A 19,978-nucleotide genomic window follows, 5' to 3' on the forward strand; every position below is an offset into this window, starting at 1 on the left:
ATTGTCTCGACCTGAGATTAAAACTGTAGCTGACAGTTACGTTTAGAGTTTGTCTCCATCTCATGCTTCACCCAGCACCGTCAGTTTCTGTAAGAAACTATGTACTGATGAGGACAAAAGGGTGAAATGTGGACCCCACACTTGCCCATGTGGTGTGCTCAATGTGTCAAAGCATCAAAGGCCAAGGGTTTCCTACGATCTTTATCTATAAGTCTATGGTCCCGTCACATATTGTTTTTTTCTCTTGGCTGGTGTGTACTGAGACCAATAATATATACATGCGGCTTACCATTATATAAAGACCCCCCAGTAGACTAGCGAATATACACATTATCAAGAGACTCATGCATGAGGGTTAAAATCTAATGGAGTTTTTGTTAGTATAAAAATTTAATTTTGATTAACCGAGTGACCATCATCATCATCATGTTACTGAGAACCACATCTGCTCCAATACTCAACTCATGGCTACAACAACACTGCTCGAGAGAATCGTCACCGGAGCCGGAGTCACTGCTCCAGCCCCGAAACAGATCGTTGTCTCTTCTCGCTTCAAAGTCCATAGATGAACACACTGGGGAGATATTGCACCAAGCTTTCTCTGAGCACAGGGAAAGCGTTCTTAAATCAAGTTACAACGTACATGACAGCAGTAACGTATTACCACGAAAGCAACGAAGGTCATCGTTAGATGAAAGTTCCCATGGAACAGCCTACAACGGAAAGATTTTGGATCCGTCCTCGAACCTTTTAACGGAAAGACTGTTCTCGGGCTCTAGGCTGGGAGAGAAGGTCAGTGATGTTGAAGATCATCCGGAGGCTCTTGTGATGGGTGGTGGTGGTGGTATGGGGAGCAGCGGCGTCAAGATCTGTAACGGCGGAGATGACAGTGGAAGAAGTGGAAGTGAGGACGCCACCGATGTGTATTACCGGGAGATGATCAACTTGACACCTGGAAATTCGCTTCTGACCGGAAACTACGCCAAGTTTTTGAAAGAGGTACATAAGTTGAGTAGAGATTTGGAAAAACAGAGAATAGAGACATAAACAAAACAAAAGAAAAAAATATATTAGCCGTTTTTTTTTTTTTGAAACACAACATATTTCATTCATAAAACTTAGCCAACTACAAAGATATAAGCAACATCTGAAAGTAGATGTGCGATCCTACTGGATACATTCAATACAAGGCAAGAGAAAGATAGAGACGCAAGCTTTGACAAGCTTGATAACAAGTCAAAAGAAAGTTCAAAGGTGCCACATACAAGTAAGCTCCAAGAGTGATTACATCGTCCTTCAAGTTCTTCAACGGGAATAGTCACCGTATATTGTGACGTTGAATGATCCATAACCTCGATGCTCATCGAAATGAGTATCGTTGTGCCTTCCGGTCCCAAACGAACCATCACATAAGGCAACAAACGGTAAGGAAATCGACAATGATCATTGACTACATAGCCAAAGAAAGAGTCCTTCTCACGAAGAGGGATTTTGGTGGAAGTTGTCACTCCTACGAAGTGGAGGATGGTGAAAAGTGGTCTCTCATGGCCCCGGCATGAGGAAGTTTGGCTAGCCTTTATTAAGAAAAGTGCTAAGGGACTACAATCTCCAAGCTTTGATAGACTCCAACTTACTGACATAAATTTCTTGGTATTTGCTCTTGTTGGAGTTGAACTTTGATGGTGTGCTATGCTTGAACATTTTGGAAGCCCTCCAAAGATTGCACCAGGGATTAGAGTATATCCTTCTGATCCTAACATTTGTAGCTTCACCCAGACTGAAAGAGGATTGAGCTTGAAGATGGATTCTTTGAAGACAATAACTGAGATCAGGCAGAAACTTTTCGCAGCTTCAACATTACCGTGTTGGAGCCAAGAGGGTTTATCTGAAACAGAGTTGAGCCTCAGGTCAATGAAGTCTAACCAGCTTAAAGAGAATGAGCAATCGTCAGTGTGTAGAGCTGCAGGAGGTGTTCGCGGTGGGAGTCCCCAGCCGTCAAAACTTGTTTGCAGTGATATAAGTGAAACCCCACAAACACCGATGACCAGATATGCATCTGAAATCAAGGCAATAGAACAAGGCAGAGAGGGAAAACAAGTGAGTACCTTGAACCCAACGATACGGCCGGAGAGATACAGATTCAGTTCAAACCACCAGGATAAGTATGGATCCCCACACACATAAGTAGTCAAAAGTAGATCTGAAACAGGCGTAGTTAGTAGCGGCTGAAGAGGGTTACAGGTGAGAGACAGGATCCAGAGGGCTTTGGCTTGGTAGCAGCGACGACGAGCGAAGCCATCCACGACGGAGAGAACCACAAAACCAAACGCCTCGAGAGATCCGTGAAGCAAAGTAGCATACAAAGGAAAAACAGGAGAGAAGAGAGCAGAGCATGGCGAGAAGCAGCGACGCCGGCGAGCTGTGGAACTGCCGGCGTCGGGAACCATATCTGATTTTAGGGCTTCGATAAGTGTGCCTGAGAGCGTCTCCTTTTTTTTCACAATATATTAGCCGTTTTTAAATGTCTCTTTTTATTATTTTATACAGGATATTTTATATAGGATCTTAAATAGTACATGATATTTTAGTAGAAGATATCCACGTAAAAAGTTTCTAATGCATGGATATTTAAATATGAAACAGGTGAGAGGAGACTTGAAGAAAGCAGAAGAGTATTGTGAAAGAGCAATTTTGGGGAACACCAACGATGGAAACATTCTCTCGCTATACGCCGATCTCATTTTACATAACCACGGCGATCGTAAAAGAGCCCACTCCTATTTCCAACAAGCTGCCAAAATGTCCCCAGAAGATTGGTAAATTTTTTACAAGATCTATACCTATAGCTTATGTAACACTTATTTCTTCTTTTTTTTATATATATTTTTTGCTTACGTAACACTTATGTGGATAACTAATCAGATTTTTGTTGGATAATTCCAATTAACTTAATGAGCAAGTTAACTCATTAAAGTGAAGTTTGATGGGTTAAGGAAAAATGAAAACATATCGAGCTTAGGAATGTTTCCATATTATTATTAGGAAAAGATGTAGCTTCGCCTTTAGGAAAAGATGTAGCTTCTTCCTATATAAAGAGTTCTCATGGAGAAATGTTCCATCAAGAGAAACACATTGAAAGATTTAGTTTTGAGAGAGTTTCTAAATCTAATAAGAAGAGAAGTTCTTATAATCTTTGTGTTTGTGCAACTTTAATTGGTATCAGAGCTCCAGGTTTCGAAAGTCGTTTACAAGAGGAGTTGTAACTTCGATCAAAACATGGGAGACGATTCTCAAGCACGTGATAAAGGTCTTGAGATGAAGAAGAAGGACATACGATGTCCGATGCTAACATCGACCAACTACACCGTATGGTCGATGCGAATGAAAGTGATGCTTCGTTTATACGAAGTTTGGGATATAATTGATCCAGGGAGTAACGATGCAAAGAAGAACAATATGGCGATTGCTCTAATCTTTCAATCAGTCCCGGAGGCGCTAATACTTCAGATTGGAGAACATGATACATCGAAGAAGATTTGGGAAGCTATCAAATCCCGTAACCTAGGTGCTGATCGCGTGAGAGAAACAAGGTTACAAACTTTGATGTCTGAGTTCGACAAACTGAAGATGACAGACACAGACACGGTGGATGACTACGCAGGAAAACTTTCAGGCTTAGCATCGAGAGCAGCCGCGTTAGGAGAGATAATGGAAGCATCGAAGCTGGTAAAGAAGTTTCTGAAGGGACTTCCAATAACGAAGTTCATTCACATCGTAGCTTCGTTAGAACAAGTGCTGGATCTAAATTCAACGGGATTCGAAGACATTGTTGGGAGATTGAAGGCTTTCGAAGAACGCATCAAAGAAGAAACCCAAGATGAAGGTCAATCGAAGCTCATGTTTGGAAAGAATGATATGCAAGGTAGTGGAAGCCATAACAACTTGCGAGGAAGAGGCATAGGTAGAGGTTATGGTGGAAGAGGAAGAGGACAAGGAAGGTCTAATGTTTCTGATGGTCATAACAAAGGAGGAGAAGCTTCAGACAAGACCAAGAAGGACTACTCTAAGGTTAGATGTTGGCGATGCGACAAGATGGGGCACTTCGTGTCACATTGTCCTACACGACCAAGAGAAGAAGCTAACCTAACGGAAACACAAGAAGCGGATGCATTATATATGCATAAAGTAGTATTCCTCAACGAAGAGAGAGTGTTTCCTAAGAGGTTTGATGAATGCGATGGAAATACGAGTATATGGTACCTTGACAATGGTGCAAGTAACCATATGACAGGCAAGAGAGAGTTCTTCTCAAACCTAGATGATAGCATCAAAGGCAAAGTCAAATTCGGTGATGGATCAAACATCGAGATTGTTGGGAAAGGTTCGATCACGTTCATCGGAAAAACATGGGAGAGAAGAGCACTCAAAGATATCTACTACATCCCAAGTCTTAAACACAATATCATAAGTCTTGGACAAGCAACCGAGATGGGTTGTGAGGTTAATATGGAAGAGGACTTACTGATGCTGAAAGATCCCCGTGGAAAGCTATTAGTACAAGTCGCAAGGCAACCAAACCGATTGTACAAGACGCCAATGGAGGGTGAATATCCGAAGTGTCTTCAAATACAAGAAACTGATGTTACATGGACGTGGAATGCACGGCTAGGACATGTGAACTTTGGAATCATGAAGAATATGGTAGACAAAGAGATGGTAGTAGGGATGCCTCAGGTGATACACGAGAAAGATGTGTGCAACGCCTGCTTAGTTGGGAAGCAAACTCGAAAGTCTTTCCTGCTTAAAGAAAAGTATCGAGCATCACACGCATTGGAGTTGGTACATGGTGACTTGTGCGGTCCGATATCACCATCAACACCAGCAAACAATAGATATGTATTTGTCTTAATTGATGATTACTCAAGATATATGTGGACGATGCTGCTAAGAGAGAAGAGTGAAGCGTTCGATCGGTTCAAAAAGTTCAAGGAGTACGTGGAGAATCAAACGAAGCTACAACTCAAGAATTTTCGCACCGATAGAGGAGGAGAGTTCACATCTTCTGATTTCATTCGTTTTTGTGAAGAAAACGGTGTAACTAGACATCTCACCGCATCGTATACACTATCAAGAAACGTGGACGAAGAACCAGGATCATTCAAGCTTCCTCATATTGATGTTACAGAAGAAGGAGATGGTGATGAGCATCAAGATCACCAACACCACGAAGAGCAAAACAATAATGAAGAAGAAGAAGCTGTAGACGCAGGTGAACAAGAGCAAGTAGCAGAGAACAACGATGCAAACCAAGACCAGCATGTAACATCAAGATATGGTCGTAACATCAGAAAACCAAAGCGGTTCGATGATTACATCCTACTTGCTGAATTTGAAGGTGGCAGACTCTTGCTCACCATCGATGGTGAACCAGAAAGTTACATCGAAACTGCAGTGATACAAGCTTGGATCGATGCAATGAAGGCAGAGATCGAATCTATCATCAAAAATAAGACCTGGAAGCTCGTCAAGAAGCCTGCAGGTGTGAAACTGATAGGTTTGAAGTGTATCTATAAGATCAAGAGGAATGCAGATGGAATGGTGATCAAATACAAAGCAAGGCTAGTCGCAAAAGGCTACGTGCAACAACAAGGCATAGACTTCGACGAAGTATTTGCACCAGTTGCTCTAAGAGCTTGGAACATCAAACTCGACCGTGTTCTCAAGGAGATGGAGTTCACGAAGTGCACCAAGGAACTTGCGGTATATCAAAAGAAATAGAAGGGGGAGCTTCTGATCATAGCTATATACATCGATGACTTGTTTGTAACAGGGACTTCGCTCAATGTTATCAAGCAATTCAAAGATGATATGTCAAGAAGATTTGAGATGTCAGACCTCGAGATGCTTACATACTATCTTGGTATAGAAGTAACGCAAGGAGCTGATGGCATTCACATCAAACAAGAAGGATACGCGCAAGGTATACTTGTCAAGACGAAGATGGAGTCATGTAACTATACTCAAGTTCTGATGCACACGAGTTTGAAAGTATCAAAGGCAGAGGAGGAGCCTGAGATTGATGCAACATCGTATCGAAGCACCATAGGATGCTTAAGAGAGAGTCATAGAGAAGCAGTGAAGCATCTATACTCACGTTCTGATGCAACATCGTATCGAAGAAATGCGATGCACCTAGTAACGGTCTATGGAAGTTCATCGGAGTTCAGAAGATCAACATACCTAAGATTCAAGTTGGAATTAAGGGGGAGAATGTTGGATAATTCCAATTAACTTAAGGAGCAAGTTAACTCATTAAAGTGAAGTTTGATGGGTTAAGGAAAAAGTAAAACATATCGAGCTTAGGAATGTTTCCATATTATTATTAGGAAAAGATGTAGCTTCGCATTTAGGAAAAGATGTAGCTTCCCCTTTAGGAAAAGATGAAGCTTCTTCCTATATAAAGAGTTCTCATGGAGAGATGTTCCATCAAGAGAAACACATTGAAAGATTTAGTTTTGAGAGAGTTTCTAAATCTAATAAGAAGAGAAGTTATTATAATCTTTGTGTTTGTGCAACTTTAAACTTTATGGACTATGGTATAACAATTATATAATGGTGCAGCTATGTGCAAGCTTCATACGCAAGGTTTTTGTGGGATGTGGAGGATGACGAATATGAAGAAGAAGAAGAAGCAGAAGAAGAAGAAAAAGAGCAATTGAGTGATGAAATTGGCCACATTCCTCCAACTACCATCTTCCGTGATTTTCCCAAGCACGCTCGTATTTCCACGACATCCTAAATCACATATGTACACCTTCCTATACATACATTAGTATCTAAATAAACAATATAGTATGTATGCATGTTTAATACACATATGCAAATGCAATATGCGTGTATAATATTAAAAAGAATGCGTGTGTAATATACATGTAACGAAAATTTTATATGGTTTGTAGTATGTAGACTCAAAATAAATAAAAATGGCTATTTTCTCTATATCTGTTCTTCTCCGACAACTTAACATATGCTATATTCAAACTGAGCCAGACAGTTAAAATGAAGTACATGAAGGAACTGACATAAGATCGATTTAGTTGACATCACCAAAGTTAGCTAACCACAAATATTTTGGGGTGGAGCAAAAACAAAAACCTTAATTCCATACTTATCCGGGGTTGGACTATTGAATAAATACTTGGGCCTTAATAATCAGAAAACGTGGTGTATGTTGTGATGTTCATCATGGATCCATATATTACAATTTTGAAAAGCATCATAGCCCATTAATCTTTATTCTATCAAAGTAATCTTATTCTAGAGAACGTGTGGGAATAAAGCATATTCACGAAGCATATAGTTAGCTAACCACTTGATATCATATTATCATAGGAGAGTGGAGGGGAGGGGGGTGGGTGGGTACAAAGCATATTCACAACCGACAACGCAGGTGCGTTAACTCGCATTCCGGCCCTGCGAACAGCGATCCACATGTGTGATCAAAAGTCAAAACACAAACTATACAACTATGAACAAAAACTGAGATTTTATTATTGTTTGTGAAATGTACTTTCTGTTCACTTTTTACTTCAAAAACCCAGCTGGTCAGATATGACGTAAATAATTCTCTCGAGTCCCATTTTCTTTTGTGTCTGTCAACAGTTTTCTTTCTAATTACTTAATTTACGTCATATCACAGTACAACATTATTTCCCATAGTTTTGGAGTAATAAAGACGTTGAACCGTCCTATGGACTATATAACAATGGAAAGAGAAAGTAGATGAGGTAATAGCTTTTCACATTTTGTTTGTCTAATAAATGTGAATTTTGAATTCGTTTAGAGATACACAACTCTTATCTTTTTGCCTAACTCACCAACAAAAGGAAGTTTTATTTTGCCCCGTTATCTACAACTAATCTCTGTCTTAAAAGTTAACACCTTACTTTCTTTCTTTCATGAAATAAACAGCTGTAATTGAGTAATTCAACTTAGCTCAAATCAAATCAAATCACATCAAAAGGGACAGACCGAGAAAAATATTTGTCCAAATCGTTCCTTTCAAGCCGACAAAAACTCACAATTATTAATATTTCCACACGGAAGGGCGGGACGAAGAAGAAATCAAAGATCTACTGCGGAAGGGTGCACCTGTTCTTCACCAACCTCAACGTAATCGTCACCGTAGATCTGATCAAGCACAAGGACCAATCCCATCGCGAAGGCTCCATCAAACCCGGCTTTCACGTTCAACGAGAATACGTCTTTCCCGAGCATCACGTTCGTTGACGCATCCACTTTTCGCCGTATCTCCGCCACCTTCCGCCTCGTCTCCGCCTCCACCACCGTGCAGCTCCTCTGCCCGAAATTTCCTTCGATGAGGTACTCGCTGCACTCGTACTCCGCGTAAACCTCCACCGTCACGCTGTTCCTCCCGATTATCGAGGATCTCCTCACCCCGAAGATTGGTTTCTGACCGTCTGTTCTCTCCCCGAGATACCCCTCCCATCTCCGTCGCAAACTCGGCCTCTGTTTTCACAAGAAAAAAAAAACAGAGTTAGTTATAACTGTCCGAGTTGACTCAGTGATTAGAGTACAAGTATAAAGCAGAAGCTTCTAATTCCGACAACAATTTCCATATAAAGTCTCTTTTGGAAAAGTATATGAAGATGCGTAGAAACAGAATATATATATATATAAAGTAGCTACCTTTCGTCGGAGGGTGAGGAGACAGCGACCGTGAGCGTCCATGAGGACAACCTCGTCGGTGTCGCGGTTGTTGGGACCACCGTAAGAGTCCACGCGAAAGACCAAAGAGCCCTTGCAGTCGTAAACCGTGAAACCATCTCCGGAGAAAAAGAGGGAAGTTTTCCGAACAGTCAGGTTCGTCTCTTCTCCGTGAATAAATTCATCGTCCACGAGCAAACCTCCTTTCATTTTTTTCTTCCGAATGCTGATCGATCCAACTGAGAGTTCTTTCGTGTTGTTGTTGTTGTAATGATGCTTGTAAGCTCTTAGTTGGAGGTTACGACTAGTTTACTTATTAGAGCGAGAGAGAAGTGAAGGTTGGGGGAAAAGGAAGACAAGGAGTGCAAGATTTATAAGGGGAAGCCGACACGGAGAGAGAATCTCACTGAGGAATTTTTACAGTTTGCGCAAACGTTAAACTGACACGTGGGTGCTGACTAGTATCAAGTGGGTTAGAAATAAAATTAAAATTAAATTATATTTAAATAAATTTTTGTTGATATTTATATTTTTTTTATTTTTCTTAGAGATATTTTTAATTTAGTTAAAATCATAAAATTTAGATAAAATAAATAATACTCCCTTCTTTTACATCTTATGTTTAGATATGACTTATTTTGCCCTCATAATTACTAAACGAATCTAACAATAAGTAAAAGAAGAATATATTGTCCACGTCAGCTCTAAAAATCCACCAATAGCGTCATCTGTTTTTGCTACGTAAGCCACCAAATTAGTATTCGGTTGGGCTTTTTATTTCGTTTGATCCGTCAAATAATTTTGTTTGTTTGGCCCATTAAAACCCAAAGTATTGAAATCCTAATACCCTTTTACGAGTGTCGATTCCTTTGGTCTTCCTCTTCGTCGTTTCCTTTTCTCCCTGGCCGATCAATCCTAATAAACATTTCTAACTCTTCTGCAATCAAACCTCCACTAACCTCATTAATGGCATTGTTTCGCATTTATTCCTCTGATTTTTTTCATAATACTCTTCTTCGGAGTTTAATCTCAATCAAAACTCTTTGTGCTCTCTACGATGAATCCCAACGGCGAATCCCCTGTTTTCGACGATCTTATCTCCAAGAAACCAAACGGAAAGGACAGTGTCTCCTCCGACGAGCCGATCAAATGTACCGGCCAAAGCGGTGTCTCTTCCGCCAAAGCTGTCTCCGGCGATTCTTTGTCGAAGAAACCAAACGTCAAGGCCGTTGTCTCCTCCGCCGAGCCCATCAAACATAGCAGCGGAACCGGTTTCCCTAAATCTCAGCCTATATCTTCATGTCCGTCTCTTCCTTACCTTCCGTTCAACGTTTATGCAACCTAAAACTCCAACAAACTCTCTATCCCTCCTTTTACAATCAAAGCTTCATGTGTTTTTAAACCGAAAACACCTCATACCCTAAAAACATTTTTATTGTTTGTTGTTTCATAATAATGTGTCTAATGTACTGCGTTTGTGTCTAACAGGGTGGTGATTTGATCAAGTGGGACAAGGCAAGGATCGGGTTCTACGTTGGAATCGATATAGCTGAAGGGTCGGTATGTGTTCTTTGTATCCTATATTTTTCTTGCGCTTTCTGTATCTCTCTATATATGATGTAACGCTTTTATGCGTGACAGGTTGAAGATTGTCGAACGCGTTATAATGGTGATGTAGACCAGCACCAACGTCGTTAGAAGTTCAGCTTTCCTCCTGTTTATTATGTGGGGATTGTTTTGAGGTATAAGCTCCTTGAGTAGTAGTTTAAACACACACAAATTCTTGACATGATACTATTAGATGCACATGATGTAACAGTCACCTAAAAAGTTTAATTTCTTCTGTCGATTTGTCAATCTTGATAGTGGAAACTGCATTTCAATGGTTGAAGGTAGAACTAGAAAAGATTCTCAAAGAGGATGCCCATATTGTTATCTGCAGTTGCCAGGTTTTAAATGTTTCATTTAGCTGTTTCTGCTCAAGATAACATGGTTGGTCACACTAGATTGTTCCAAATTAGTTATTACAGACTGATAGATATGTTGAAGTTTGTTTTATGCGAGTAGCGTTTGGTGGAATGAGGTGAATGGTGTAGTTAAAGATACTAAAGTATTGTTTAAATTGTAGTTTGCTATGCAATACTCATGAACTACTGAGGCATGTGTACGACGGGCTTTGGCAATGTCTCAGCTCTTTTTCTGAGGCGTCTTTATCGGAACAATGCCTGACGCCAATGTTATCATTAAAAAACTTCGACAAGGTTTCTTTTTTTTTTCTTTGCTTAACCTTTTAATGTTATAAACATTGAGTTGTGATTCACGGCTTCACACTGATCTTATTATACACATGGAGTTTCTCGTCAGTTGATCTGGTTCTTTGTCTATATTGAATACACAGCTGAAGGTTTGGAGATTGCTAATAGTGTATACTGGATTCGTTTTGGTGAATGGTTTTCTCAAAAGGTATTTACTTCTTAAGTTTTTTTGTAACTTTTACGTACAAAGTCCTTACTCCTTATACTTTTCTCCTTTTTCGATTCTAATGATTATTCTCCTTTGTGGTTCAGAAATTCAAATCTAGCAGCCCCTTTGGTATCGAATACGTCTTTACCTTGAGGTACTTAAATTTTCTTGAGTTCACTTGGTAGTCTACCGCAGAAACTGAAGCATTGTAGAATAAGCTTTAGAGGTACTAAAAAGTAAAATGTAACAATCCGAACTTTAATGATAGGATGATGTTGATTGCCCTGAATGGATTGTCCTTTAACATCTTCAAGTCTTTAGCCGAAGAAGTAAAAATATATTCCTCCTCTCCATGTTCAAGTGTTTGTACATTATGTATCATTCAGGTTGACATTATCCCATGAACAGTATGATCTAGAGTTAGTGTTTGTGAAGAACTCACACGAGTTTGTCCATGAGTATATGAAAAAAACAGAGTTCGTAGAACTCATGAGAAGGCTTGGTGCTTTGGGTGATGGTAACCAAGACCAGAGTAAGTCTTTGTGATTTGATTCTAACCAAATTTGCTATAGAAACATAACTATTTGGTTGGGACCATTTTATATTCAGGCACGTTATCAACTGATGAATGGGACGCTGCATATCTATACCTCTCTTTTGTCTTGAGGAAGGTTTGCCTTCTTTCTTTCATCATCTTTTAGTTTTCAGTTCTTTCCTCTTATGTATCAGGTATGCTTTAACAGAGAGGAGGAGAATCTGATGGAGGTCAGAGGAGAGGAGAGAGGAGGAAGAATGGGAAAATAAACTTATCTAAAGACGATGTTTTGTATATTGACAACGAAAGTGTAAAAGAGTGTAACTTTACTCAACAGAGAGTGTCTTAAGACTCTGTTTTCGTCTCGCCTTTTGTTTAGTTTAGAAATTATGATCCATTCATAGAGAGAGAGAGAGGACAAGAAACCGCCTAATAATATGGTAGTCGTTGAACACTTATGTTATCAAATGTGCTAGGCTTTAGCAGAAAATACCATCAGGATTCTTATTACAACTCACCACTTTGTTTAACGGGGTCCACTTCCTTTTATTAGTATTGTTAACCGAAATCTATAAATGATTAAACTAAGACCAGTTTAAATTTCATATATATCCGGACTGTTCATATATTTTTATGTCCAAAATACCGAAAACTGAAAGAAACAAACCAAATAAAACACCCAAAGACCCATGTCTATTATGTATTGATAATATTCAGAAAGATCTAACGTGTTGGTGGTCTTCACAAACACCTGGAAGATCCACTGTCTGACATAGACTTCCATGTCGAGGTTTTGAACAAAGTTTTACATTACCAATTTTGTATTGCTTTTTGCAGTTTTCTAAAAGTTGCAATTAAACCAAATGGTTGTTTCTTAGATACAAAAAGACGTTTGTGGGTTCGAAAAAAATTAAAATTATATTCATCTATGCCTATCAGAACCTAATTTTATTAAAATATATTTTAGTACTGAAGATTTTTGTGATGTAAAGTTGATTCATTTGAACAATTCATATACTTAAACTAAAATGATTCATTTGAACAATTCATATGATTAAACTAAACTGTCTCAACACTTGCACCATTCATTTCGTACCGACAATATCATTTGGTATAGGTCTCGCTTACAACATAGTTTATCCTGTTGTAAAAATTCGAAGTTTGATAACAAAGATAGAACCTTTTGATACAAAAGCTAAATATATCTCTCTCTAAGCATAGCCAAACTATATACACTTTTGTAATTTTAGAGGTTAATTGATATATGGTGTTTTTGGCATCTTGTATATATGTTTTCTAATTGGTTTTCAAGTCTTTATCGAGTCTTTTTAGTCCTTTTCGAGTCATTACAGGTCTAGAGTTGCATTGGATGGGAGATAAACCAGTTGGAGGAAAAGAAGAGAAAAATAGTGCAATTTGGAGTTTTTCGAGCAGAGCAGTCGTGCGGAGCAGTTTGGCGTGCCTGTTCTAGCGACAGAGATTTTTAAGGAAGTTTCTAAATATTTCGGGATTTTACCTAGGACTTCCCCCTTTTTCTCCTACAGCCGCCAGAGACCTGCAATATATATTTTTTTATTATTCTAGATATTCTACGTGACTTTTTAGAGAGATTTTGGAGAGAGAAAACTTGTACTCTTGTTAAGGGAGAAAAATCTCTACATCCTTTGGAGAAAATTTCTAAACCCTCTTTGCTTTTTATTATTAATTCAGACATGTTTTCTTCATCTGTTATCTCTGTGATTTCTCTGTCCATGGCTGAGTAATCCACTTGCTTAGTCTAGGGTGTTAGGGTGTTAGATCCGTGAGTTAAACATAGATAAGTGAATCCCTTGATTGTCTTCATTCATAACTATTCTTAATGCTTGCATTAAACTGGCCGCTTAATGTTAGATCATAGGTTTAACCTGTTCATTAACCGTGTAATAGGTTGCTAGATCTGTTATGAATGAGCATTGCATCCCTAGTCAGCGAGAGTAGATATTAGGATATATTGTGAACATATCGGACTTGATCTCTAAAGCTTGCTAGCGCGTCTTGATCCAAACGAGAGTTTAGGCATCAAGACCGACTTGCAAAGGAATCAATACCACGAGAGTGGGTTGATTCAACCTGAGTGATCCGAGTTCTGGACTTACTCTTAATTGAACTTGATAATTGTTTGGCTCACACTTGTTTAACACCCGATAAAACCACCCTAGGCTAGCATTCTTAATCATCTAAAAAACCTTAAATCAATCTCTTACTTGCTTGTTACGAAATCAACTTTAAAACCCCCCATATTGTTTTAGTTTGATATTGATCCTATAGAAATAAAGTGTAATCATTGGTCTCTGTGGATTCGATCCTAAAGTGCTACATCGACATACCATTCGATTATGGTAGTGTGCACATTAGGTTAATTGGTGTGCGTATACACATAATATCAATTTGGCGCCGTTGCCGGGGACAATTTTTTACCTTTATTTTTTTTGGTTATTTATTTAGTCTAAGACCTCTAACTTATTCTATCCATTTTGTTGTAACTAATGTTCCAGGTGCATGACCAGTAGACATACTCGGAGAAACGCACGAGGAGAATTGGTTACATTTACCAACCATGAGCTAGCAAGGTTAGAAAGAACAAATCGTCAACAACCAAGGTAAACCGACACCACTACGGGTGATCAAGCCAATCAGGATGATCTTATTGCTGCAATGGCACTCATGCAGAAGCAGATGCAACAGTTGCAGCAGACCATTCAAGCGCAGGAACAAGCTGCTCAATAGCAGCAGGAACATACTGTTCCGACCGGGAAGAGAAACCTTCCGCGTAACATCTCTACTACGCGCTCTGCCATTGTTCCTCCACCCTGCACCAGGCATGACTTCGAGATCAAGCCTGCTTTGATCGGTTTAGTACAGAGAAAGGTGTTCTCTGGTATCTCTACAAAAATTCCAATGGAGCATATTGAGAGCTTCTAAAAAGTCTGCAGTTTCACTCGCGCGAATGGCGTATCACCAGACTACATCAAGTGCATGCTATTCTCATTCTCTCTTGATGGAAAAGCTGCACGGTGGTTGAACTCCCTCGCTACAGGCTCTCTCACTTCATGGGAACAGGTCCGATCAGCGTTTCTCAACCATTTCTACTCTAAGGCGAGAACAACTGCATTGAGGAACAAGATCACCTCTTTCAGACAGCTCACTGATGAGCCTTTTTGCGATGCATGGGAGCGGTTCAATGACTATCGCAGAGAATGTCCTCACCATGGATTTGATGATGACTACCTCTTGGGAATTTTCTATGATGGAGTTGACTGGGAATTTCAGAGTGCTATGAACTCTGCCAGCAATGGAGACTTCATGACTCAGACCACTGATGGAGCGGTTGAGAACAACTGCATTGAGGAACAAGATCACCTCTTTCAGACAGCTCACTGATGAGCCTTTTTGCGATGCATGGGAGCGGTTCAATGACTATCGCAGAGAATGTCCTCACCATGGATTTGATGATGACTACCTCTTGGGAATTTTCTATGATGGAGTTGACTGGGAATTTCAGAGTGCTATGAACTCTGCCAGCAATGGAGACTTCATGACTCAGACCACTGATGGAGCGGTTGAGATGATTGAGAAAATGGCTGCTACCTCAGCCAATAAAAACGAGGAGAGCGATCGCTCCAAGAAAGAGAACAGTTCTGACACCCAGAAGATAGATGGGCTGATTGCCAAGGTTGATCAACTACTGAAAAATAACCAAGGGCACGTCTTCAGCATGGAGCAAGCTACGGCCGGGCAGATTCAGAACCAGAACCAGCGACAACCGCAGAGCAATCGACAAGTTGTTCCAGCTACTGGGAACAATCAACCAGATGAGCTGAAGGGTGTGGGTATGATGATGCAACAGCTGTTGCAGGGTATGCAAATTCAGGGCAATGCATTGAATCAGGTTTCTACAGACATCAACACCAGGATGGACAACATGTTTACCGAGTTGAATACAAAGTATGATACTGTGAGCAACCACATAAAGAGGATTGATGTTCAGCTTGCTCAAACAGCTGAGAGTGTCAAGAGGCAGCAAGGCACCCTTCCTGGAAAGAGTGTGATGAATCCTAAAGTTGAGCACTGTAATGCAGCAGAGCTGAGATGTGAGAAAGCTGAGGAAAAAGAACCAGAGCAACTGTCTGATGAGACTGCTCCAGGCGCAGAAGAGAGAACAGAGCAGCCTGCTAGCTCTGATGTGACTGCTTCCGACGAACTTATTGAGATTCCACCAGTGCGAGTCTATGTTCCTAAGGTTCCATATCCAATTCCACCTAAACATCTGATGGATCCTATTAGTGCAGAGCAGCTAGCTGGGTTTAGGAAGATGGTGAGAAGGCTTCCTCAAAATATCCCTTTTGAACATGCTTGGGAGATTCGGCCATTGCATATGTTCTTCAAAAATTGCAGAGAATCTCAGGAGGATATCAAGGCACTCTTTACTGAAGTACTGACACCATCGCTGAAGGTACTGCCTAAGGTTGATGACCCTGGAAAGTTTGTTTTTCCTTGTTCCATTGCTGGAGTGGAATTCAAGGAAGCTCTTTGTGATTCTGGGTCTAGTGTGAACCTTGTCTCAAAAGCAATTGTAGACGAGTTGGGCATTGTTGATGTTGAGCCTTCTCTGGCGACTCTGGCTTTTGCAAACTCTTCCATGGCAGTCCCTTATGGCACAATTCGCAACCTTCCTGTCCAAGTTGGGAACTGCATTCTCCATACCGAATTTCAGGTTGTTGAGATGAGCAAGGATCATGAGGTGCCTTTAATCTTTAGAAGGTCATTTATGGCTACAATAGGAGCAGTCGTCGACATGCCTAATAAGAGAGTCTCCTTCTCCAACATCAACAAGAAGGTTTTCTACAAGGCTGTCCCAACCAGATCACAAATCCGCTACGCCTCTTGCATCTCAGTGGTTAGTGGAGAACAGCTGGAAATTGTTCCTAAGAAGGAGCTTGGTAAAAAGGTTGAGATCAAAGAAATCCTAGATGGAGATCCTCACACTGATACCAAGAAACTCAGTGGAAATGCAAGGGTGAATGAAAAAGTCTAGAAGAAAAGGGTCAAGGGTGACCCTATGATGACTTTGATACCTTGGTTGTGTGATAAGAAATCCATTGAGTATGAGGTAAAGTGAAAGGGTACCTCTAAACCTTTCTCTAAGGTCAGAGTAATTCTCACACATGAGCTGAAAGAGAAAGGAGAAGCTGCTGTGAAAGGGTTGTTGAGCAAAGTTTTGAAGCTGAACATGTCTGATTGTGGAGCTTGTTTTGGAACAAGCCCTCATGCTCAATCCGACTGATCCCTGTCACCAAGTCAAGCTAATGGCTTAAACCAAGCGCTTGGTGGGAGGCAACCCACTGGTAAGTGTAAATATAACTTGGTTTTGTTTTTGTTTGCTTATTTTTCATTTTAGTTTATCGAGTCTCAGGTCAAAAAGCAGAAAAATCCAAGATACTTAAAAATTCTGGGTTGCTGAAGGAGCGACTGCTCCAGGCGGAGATCTTGCGATGGAACACCCCGAATTTTCGTGGAGCGCCCGCTCCACTCAGGTAAGTATCTCACAAAAAAAATGTTTATTCTTGTTTTCACCTTCTTTCTGATTTATTTTCACACCAGGGACGGTGTGAACTAAGTTTGGGGGAGGGTTTTCGTCGTTTACTAACTCGTTTCTTTCTTTTGTTTTTCTTTTGAGTCAGTTTGAGTAAGTTTTTATGATCGAGTCAGTCAAAACTTTGTGGGAATTAGGACCTTATTCCGTGTTGATCACTAACCACCTTGTACTTTAATTATCTTATTCAATGACCTTAGCGGTGGCGAAAGACACACATATGGATCTTGAACACCCTGACATATCTCACTTGATTCTTCAGAAGTTCTCAGCCGATCAGGTTACACTGAGTAGACTTAACTCCACCTAACTTAAACTTAATCTTGACTGAAATTCTTCTTGTTATGGACATTAGATCAGAGAAACGAGAACACACTCAGGACTTCTTATCTTTTTTATCTTCTTGTTATGGGCAATAGCTCTAGTTAATTTAAAATGTTAATTTAACATTCATGAAAAAGATTAAGATATGTATTATGCCAGCTTCCTTAATTTTCGTGCACAGGTCTAAAACATCATTTAAAAAAATACAGAGGGAGTAGTAGTTATTTTAATATTTAAGAAAAGATACTTATATATTTAAAATTATAATTAGGATAGATTTTTATCTACTTCTTTTAGTTAAAATACACTAAATCATATTACATAAAATTAAGAGGAGATTTAATTGAAAAAAAAATTTGTATAATCATAAAAAGATGACTAAATATTAATATTAAAACGAAAATATGTAGGTATCGAAAAGAAATTTATGGTATTAGGATTATAAATTAAAAATTGCAAAAAATTCTTAAGAAATTATTTTAGTAATAACAAATTGTATAATTATAAAACTATAATTAAATACTATTTTTGAAAATTATGAAATTATTATTATATTTTATTTTATTTTATTATATTACTTTAGTGTTATATTCGAATAGATTTAATTTAGTGCTTATGTATAAATTATTAACATATTTAAAAAAAATACTAAATATAAATCACTATTAAATGTAAATGTCTTTGATATATTTGTTTATAAATGTCTCTGATTATTTGCTTTAGGCTTCCGTTTTAGGATTTGAAATTTTGACTTTACAAACGTTGGCTGTTAGATTAAGTGTGTATATATATAGAACATTAATAGTTTGAAATAAAGAATCTGTGAATATTAATTTTGTATTTCTTTTAATGATGTTAAATTATATTAGTAATGAAAGAAATATATATATGATATCGAAGATAATGTAATGTGGATCTTAAAAGAATAAGAATAAAAATATAAAATTTACTCACTAAAAATATTTATGATAAAACTAATATATATTTGTATAAAAGTTATATAGTAATCGAAGGATAAAAAAAATTAAAAGTCTAGAAATAAAGAAAAATAAAAAATAAAATTTTGTTGTAAAAGTCACTTTTAGTTGGCTTTAGAGAATACAACATGAAAGAGGAAAGGGAAACATAGAGTGAAGGACAATTATTGTGAAAAATTTGAACAACATGAAAGAGTTACGTTTAGTTGGCTTTAGAGAATCATAAACCTTAGCTATTTTAAAATGGCAATTGTGAAAAATCTGATTAGTAAAATTTAGACTTTAAAATTTTTGTAGTTTTCTAAAGCCATGAAAGTCCTAACGCCAATCGGCGAAAGTATGATATACAGAGAACTCTTGAGCAAGATTTGAAAAAATAATTTTGCAAGTAATTACTAGGGGTAGGAGTGGACGCAAGGCGGGTAGTTGCTTTTTTACATATATTTGATACTTGGCTTGTCTTGAACGAGTAATGAATTTTTCGACTTGAACTTGACTTGTCGGAAATGAGTACTTGTTATTTCGAGTACTTCTCAAAAAATATGTTACTTGCAAGTTACTTACCTTTTTCGATTACTTGCTACTTACAAGTATTTATTAATTACTTGGATATATTTCCAAGTTTCTAAAAATTACTTGATAGATAATATTTTACGAGAAAGGTTATGAAAGTTTGTTTTATTTACTCGACTTGGTAAAAACACGAGAATTATTTTAAATAAAATATCTTCACCTAATATAAAAAAGAAGAAGCTGGATTTCAATAAGAAAGTATTGTTTACTTCTTACAACAAAGAAATATTTGTTTAGGGCTTTGGTTTTTATGGTTTAGTTATCATTTTTTTAGTCGTAAAACATGTAACGAGTAATATCAAGGCAAATCGTAACTTTTTTTTTGGGATACTTGTTAATTACCTTGTGCTTGCAAGTAGCAAAACTCAACAACCTGATACTTGACTTGACAACGACGAGTACTTTAAAAAACAAAGCGAGTACGGGTCAAGTAACGGGTATAAGGCAAGTAACGAGTATTCGTGCCCAGGGGATGTAGATGTACCATTCATCCATCGCATATTTACATGTTAGATACAGTATATGATTCTGATGAATTCGTACTTTTTTCTTTTTGAAAAGCTGGTGAATTCGTACTTGAAATGACATTGTTTTATTCTGTTTTTAATCTCTATAAGCTTTTACGTTCATTTAAAGTTCGTTTCTTTATGTTTGTGGGTGAAGCAATTTTATGGATTATAATCTCTTAAACGTAGTATATAAAAGAAAATTAGGGGGATGTATTGAATTGGGAATTTGAGAATGTTT

General features: G+C 38.5%; 3 protein-coding genes and 2 non-coding genes across 5 annotated transcripts; 2 read left to right on the forward strand and 3 right to left on the reverse strand.

The window, feature by feature from the left end:
* Positions 1-298: 298 nt before the first annotated feature.
* BNAC05G11110D lies at positions 299-6,999 on the forward strand. The gene is made up of 3 exons (XM_013828197.3): positions 299-999; positions 2,644-2,816; positions 6,622-6,999. Exons 1-3 carry the CDS (start codon positions 427-429, stop codon positions 6,797-6,799), a joined length of 924 nt encoding a protein of 307 aa, XP_013683651.1. The 5' UTR covers positions 299-426; the 3' UTR covers positions 6,800-6,999.
* A 978-nt stretch (positions 7,000-7,977) lies between these two features.
* Positions 7,978-9,070, reverse strand: LOC106388183 (protein LURP-one-related 5). Its single transcript, XM_013828199.3, has 2 exons — positions 8,710-9,070; positions 7,978-8,529 (listed from the first exon to the last, which is right to left on the reverse strand). The coding sequence occupies exons 1-2, from the start codon at positions 8,935-8,937 to the stop codon at positions 8,125-8,127; spliced, it is 633 nt and encodes a 210-aa protein (XP_013683653.1). The 5' UTR covers positions 8,938-9,070; the 3' UTR covers positions 7,978-8,124.
* LOC106385474 (mRNA cap guanine-N7 methyltransferase 1-like) lies at positions 9,070-12,238 on the forward strand. The gene is made up of 9 exons (XM_013825387.3): positions 9,070-10,028; positions 10,216-10,287; positions 10,369-10,469; positions 10,856-10,988; positions 11,126-11,190; positions 11,295-11,344; positions 11,577-11,722; positions 11,800-11,861; positions 11,934-12,238. Exons 4-9 carry the CDS (start codon positions 10,949-10,951, stop codon positions 12,072-12,074), a joined length of 504 nt encoding a protein of 167 aa, XP_013680841.1. The 5' UTR covers positions 9,070-10,028; positions 10,216-10,287; positions 10,369-10,469; positions 10,856-10,948; the 3' UTR covers positions 12,075-12,238.
* A 2,634-nt stretch (positions 12,239-14,872) lies between these two features.
* On the reverse strand, positions 14,873-14,979 carry LOC125582740. The gene has a single exon (XR_007320194.1). It is a non-coding gene; the product is annotated as a small nucleolar RNA R71 (small nucleolar RNA).
* A 125-nt stretch (positions 14,980-15,104) lies between these two features.
* On the reverse strand, positions 15,105-15,211 carry LOC125582741. The gene has a single exon (XR_007320195.1). It is a non-coding gene; the product is annotated as a small nucleolar RNA R71 (small nucleolar RNA).
* Between the last annotated feature and the right edge of the window lie 4,767 nt (positions 15,212-19,978).

This window comes from Brassica napus, chromosome C2, assembly GCF_020379485.1.
Source record: "Brassica napus cultivar Da-Ae chromosome C2, Da-Ae, whole genome shotgun sequence".
Taxonomy (NCBI): domain Eukaryota; kingdom Viridiplantae; phylum Streptophyta; class Magnoliopsida; order Brassicales; family Brassicaceae; genus Brassica; species Brassica napus.

Bases quoted from the DNA above. Each gene is read 5' to 3' on its own strand.
- LOC106385474 (XM_013825387.3), top strand. From the start codon at position 10,949: ATGCCTGACGCCAATGTTATCATTAAAAAACTTCGACAAG. The intron at 10,989-11,125 runs GTTTCTTTTTTT...TTGAATACACAG, and splicing joins CATTAAAAAACTTCGACAAG to CTGAAGGTTTGGAGATTGCT. The intron at 11,191-11,294 runs GTATTTACTTCT...TTTGTGGTTCAG, and splicing joins GTGAATGGTTTTCTCAAAAG to AAATTCAAATCTAGCAGCCC.
- BNAC05G11110D (XM_013828197.3), top strand. From the start codon at position 427: ATGTTACTGAGAACCACATCTGCTCCAATACTCAACTCATGGCTACAA. The intron at 1,000-2,643 runs GTACATAAGTTG...AATATGAAACAG, and splicing joins ACGCCAAGTTTTTGAAAGAG to GTGAGAGGAGACTTGAAGAA. The intron at 2,817-6,621 runs GTAAATTTTTTA...ATAATGGTGCAG, and splicing joins AAAATGTCCCCAGAAGATTG to CTATGTGCAAGCTTCATACG.
- LOC106388183 (XM_013828199.3), bottom strand. From the start codon at position 8,937: ATGAAAGGAGGTTTGCTCGTGGACGATGAATTTATTCACGGAGAAGAG. The intron at 8,530-8,709 runs GTAGCTACTTTA...TTGTGAAAACAG, and splicing joins TCCTCACCCTCCGACGAAAG to AGGCCGAGTTTGCGACGGAG.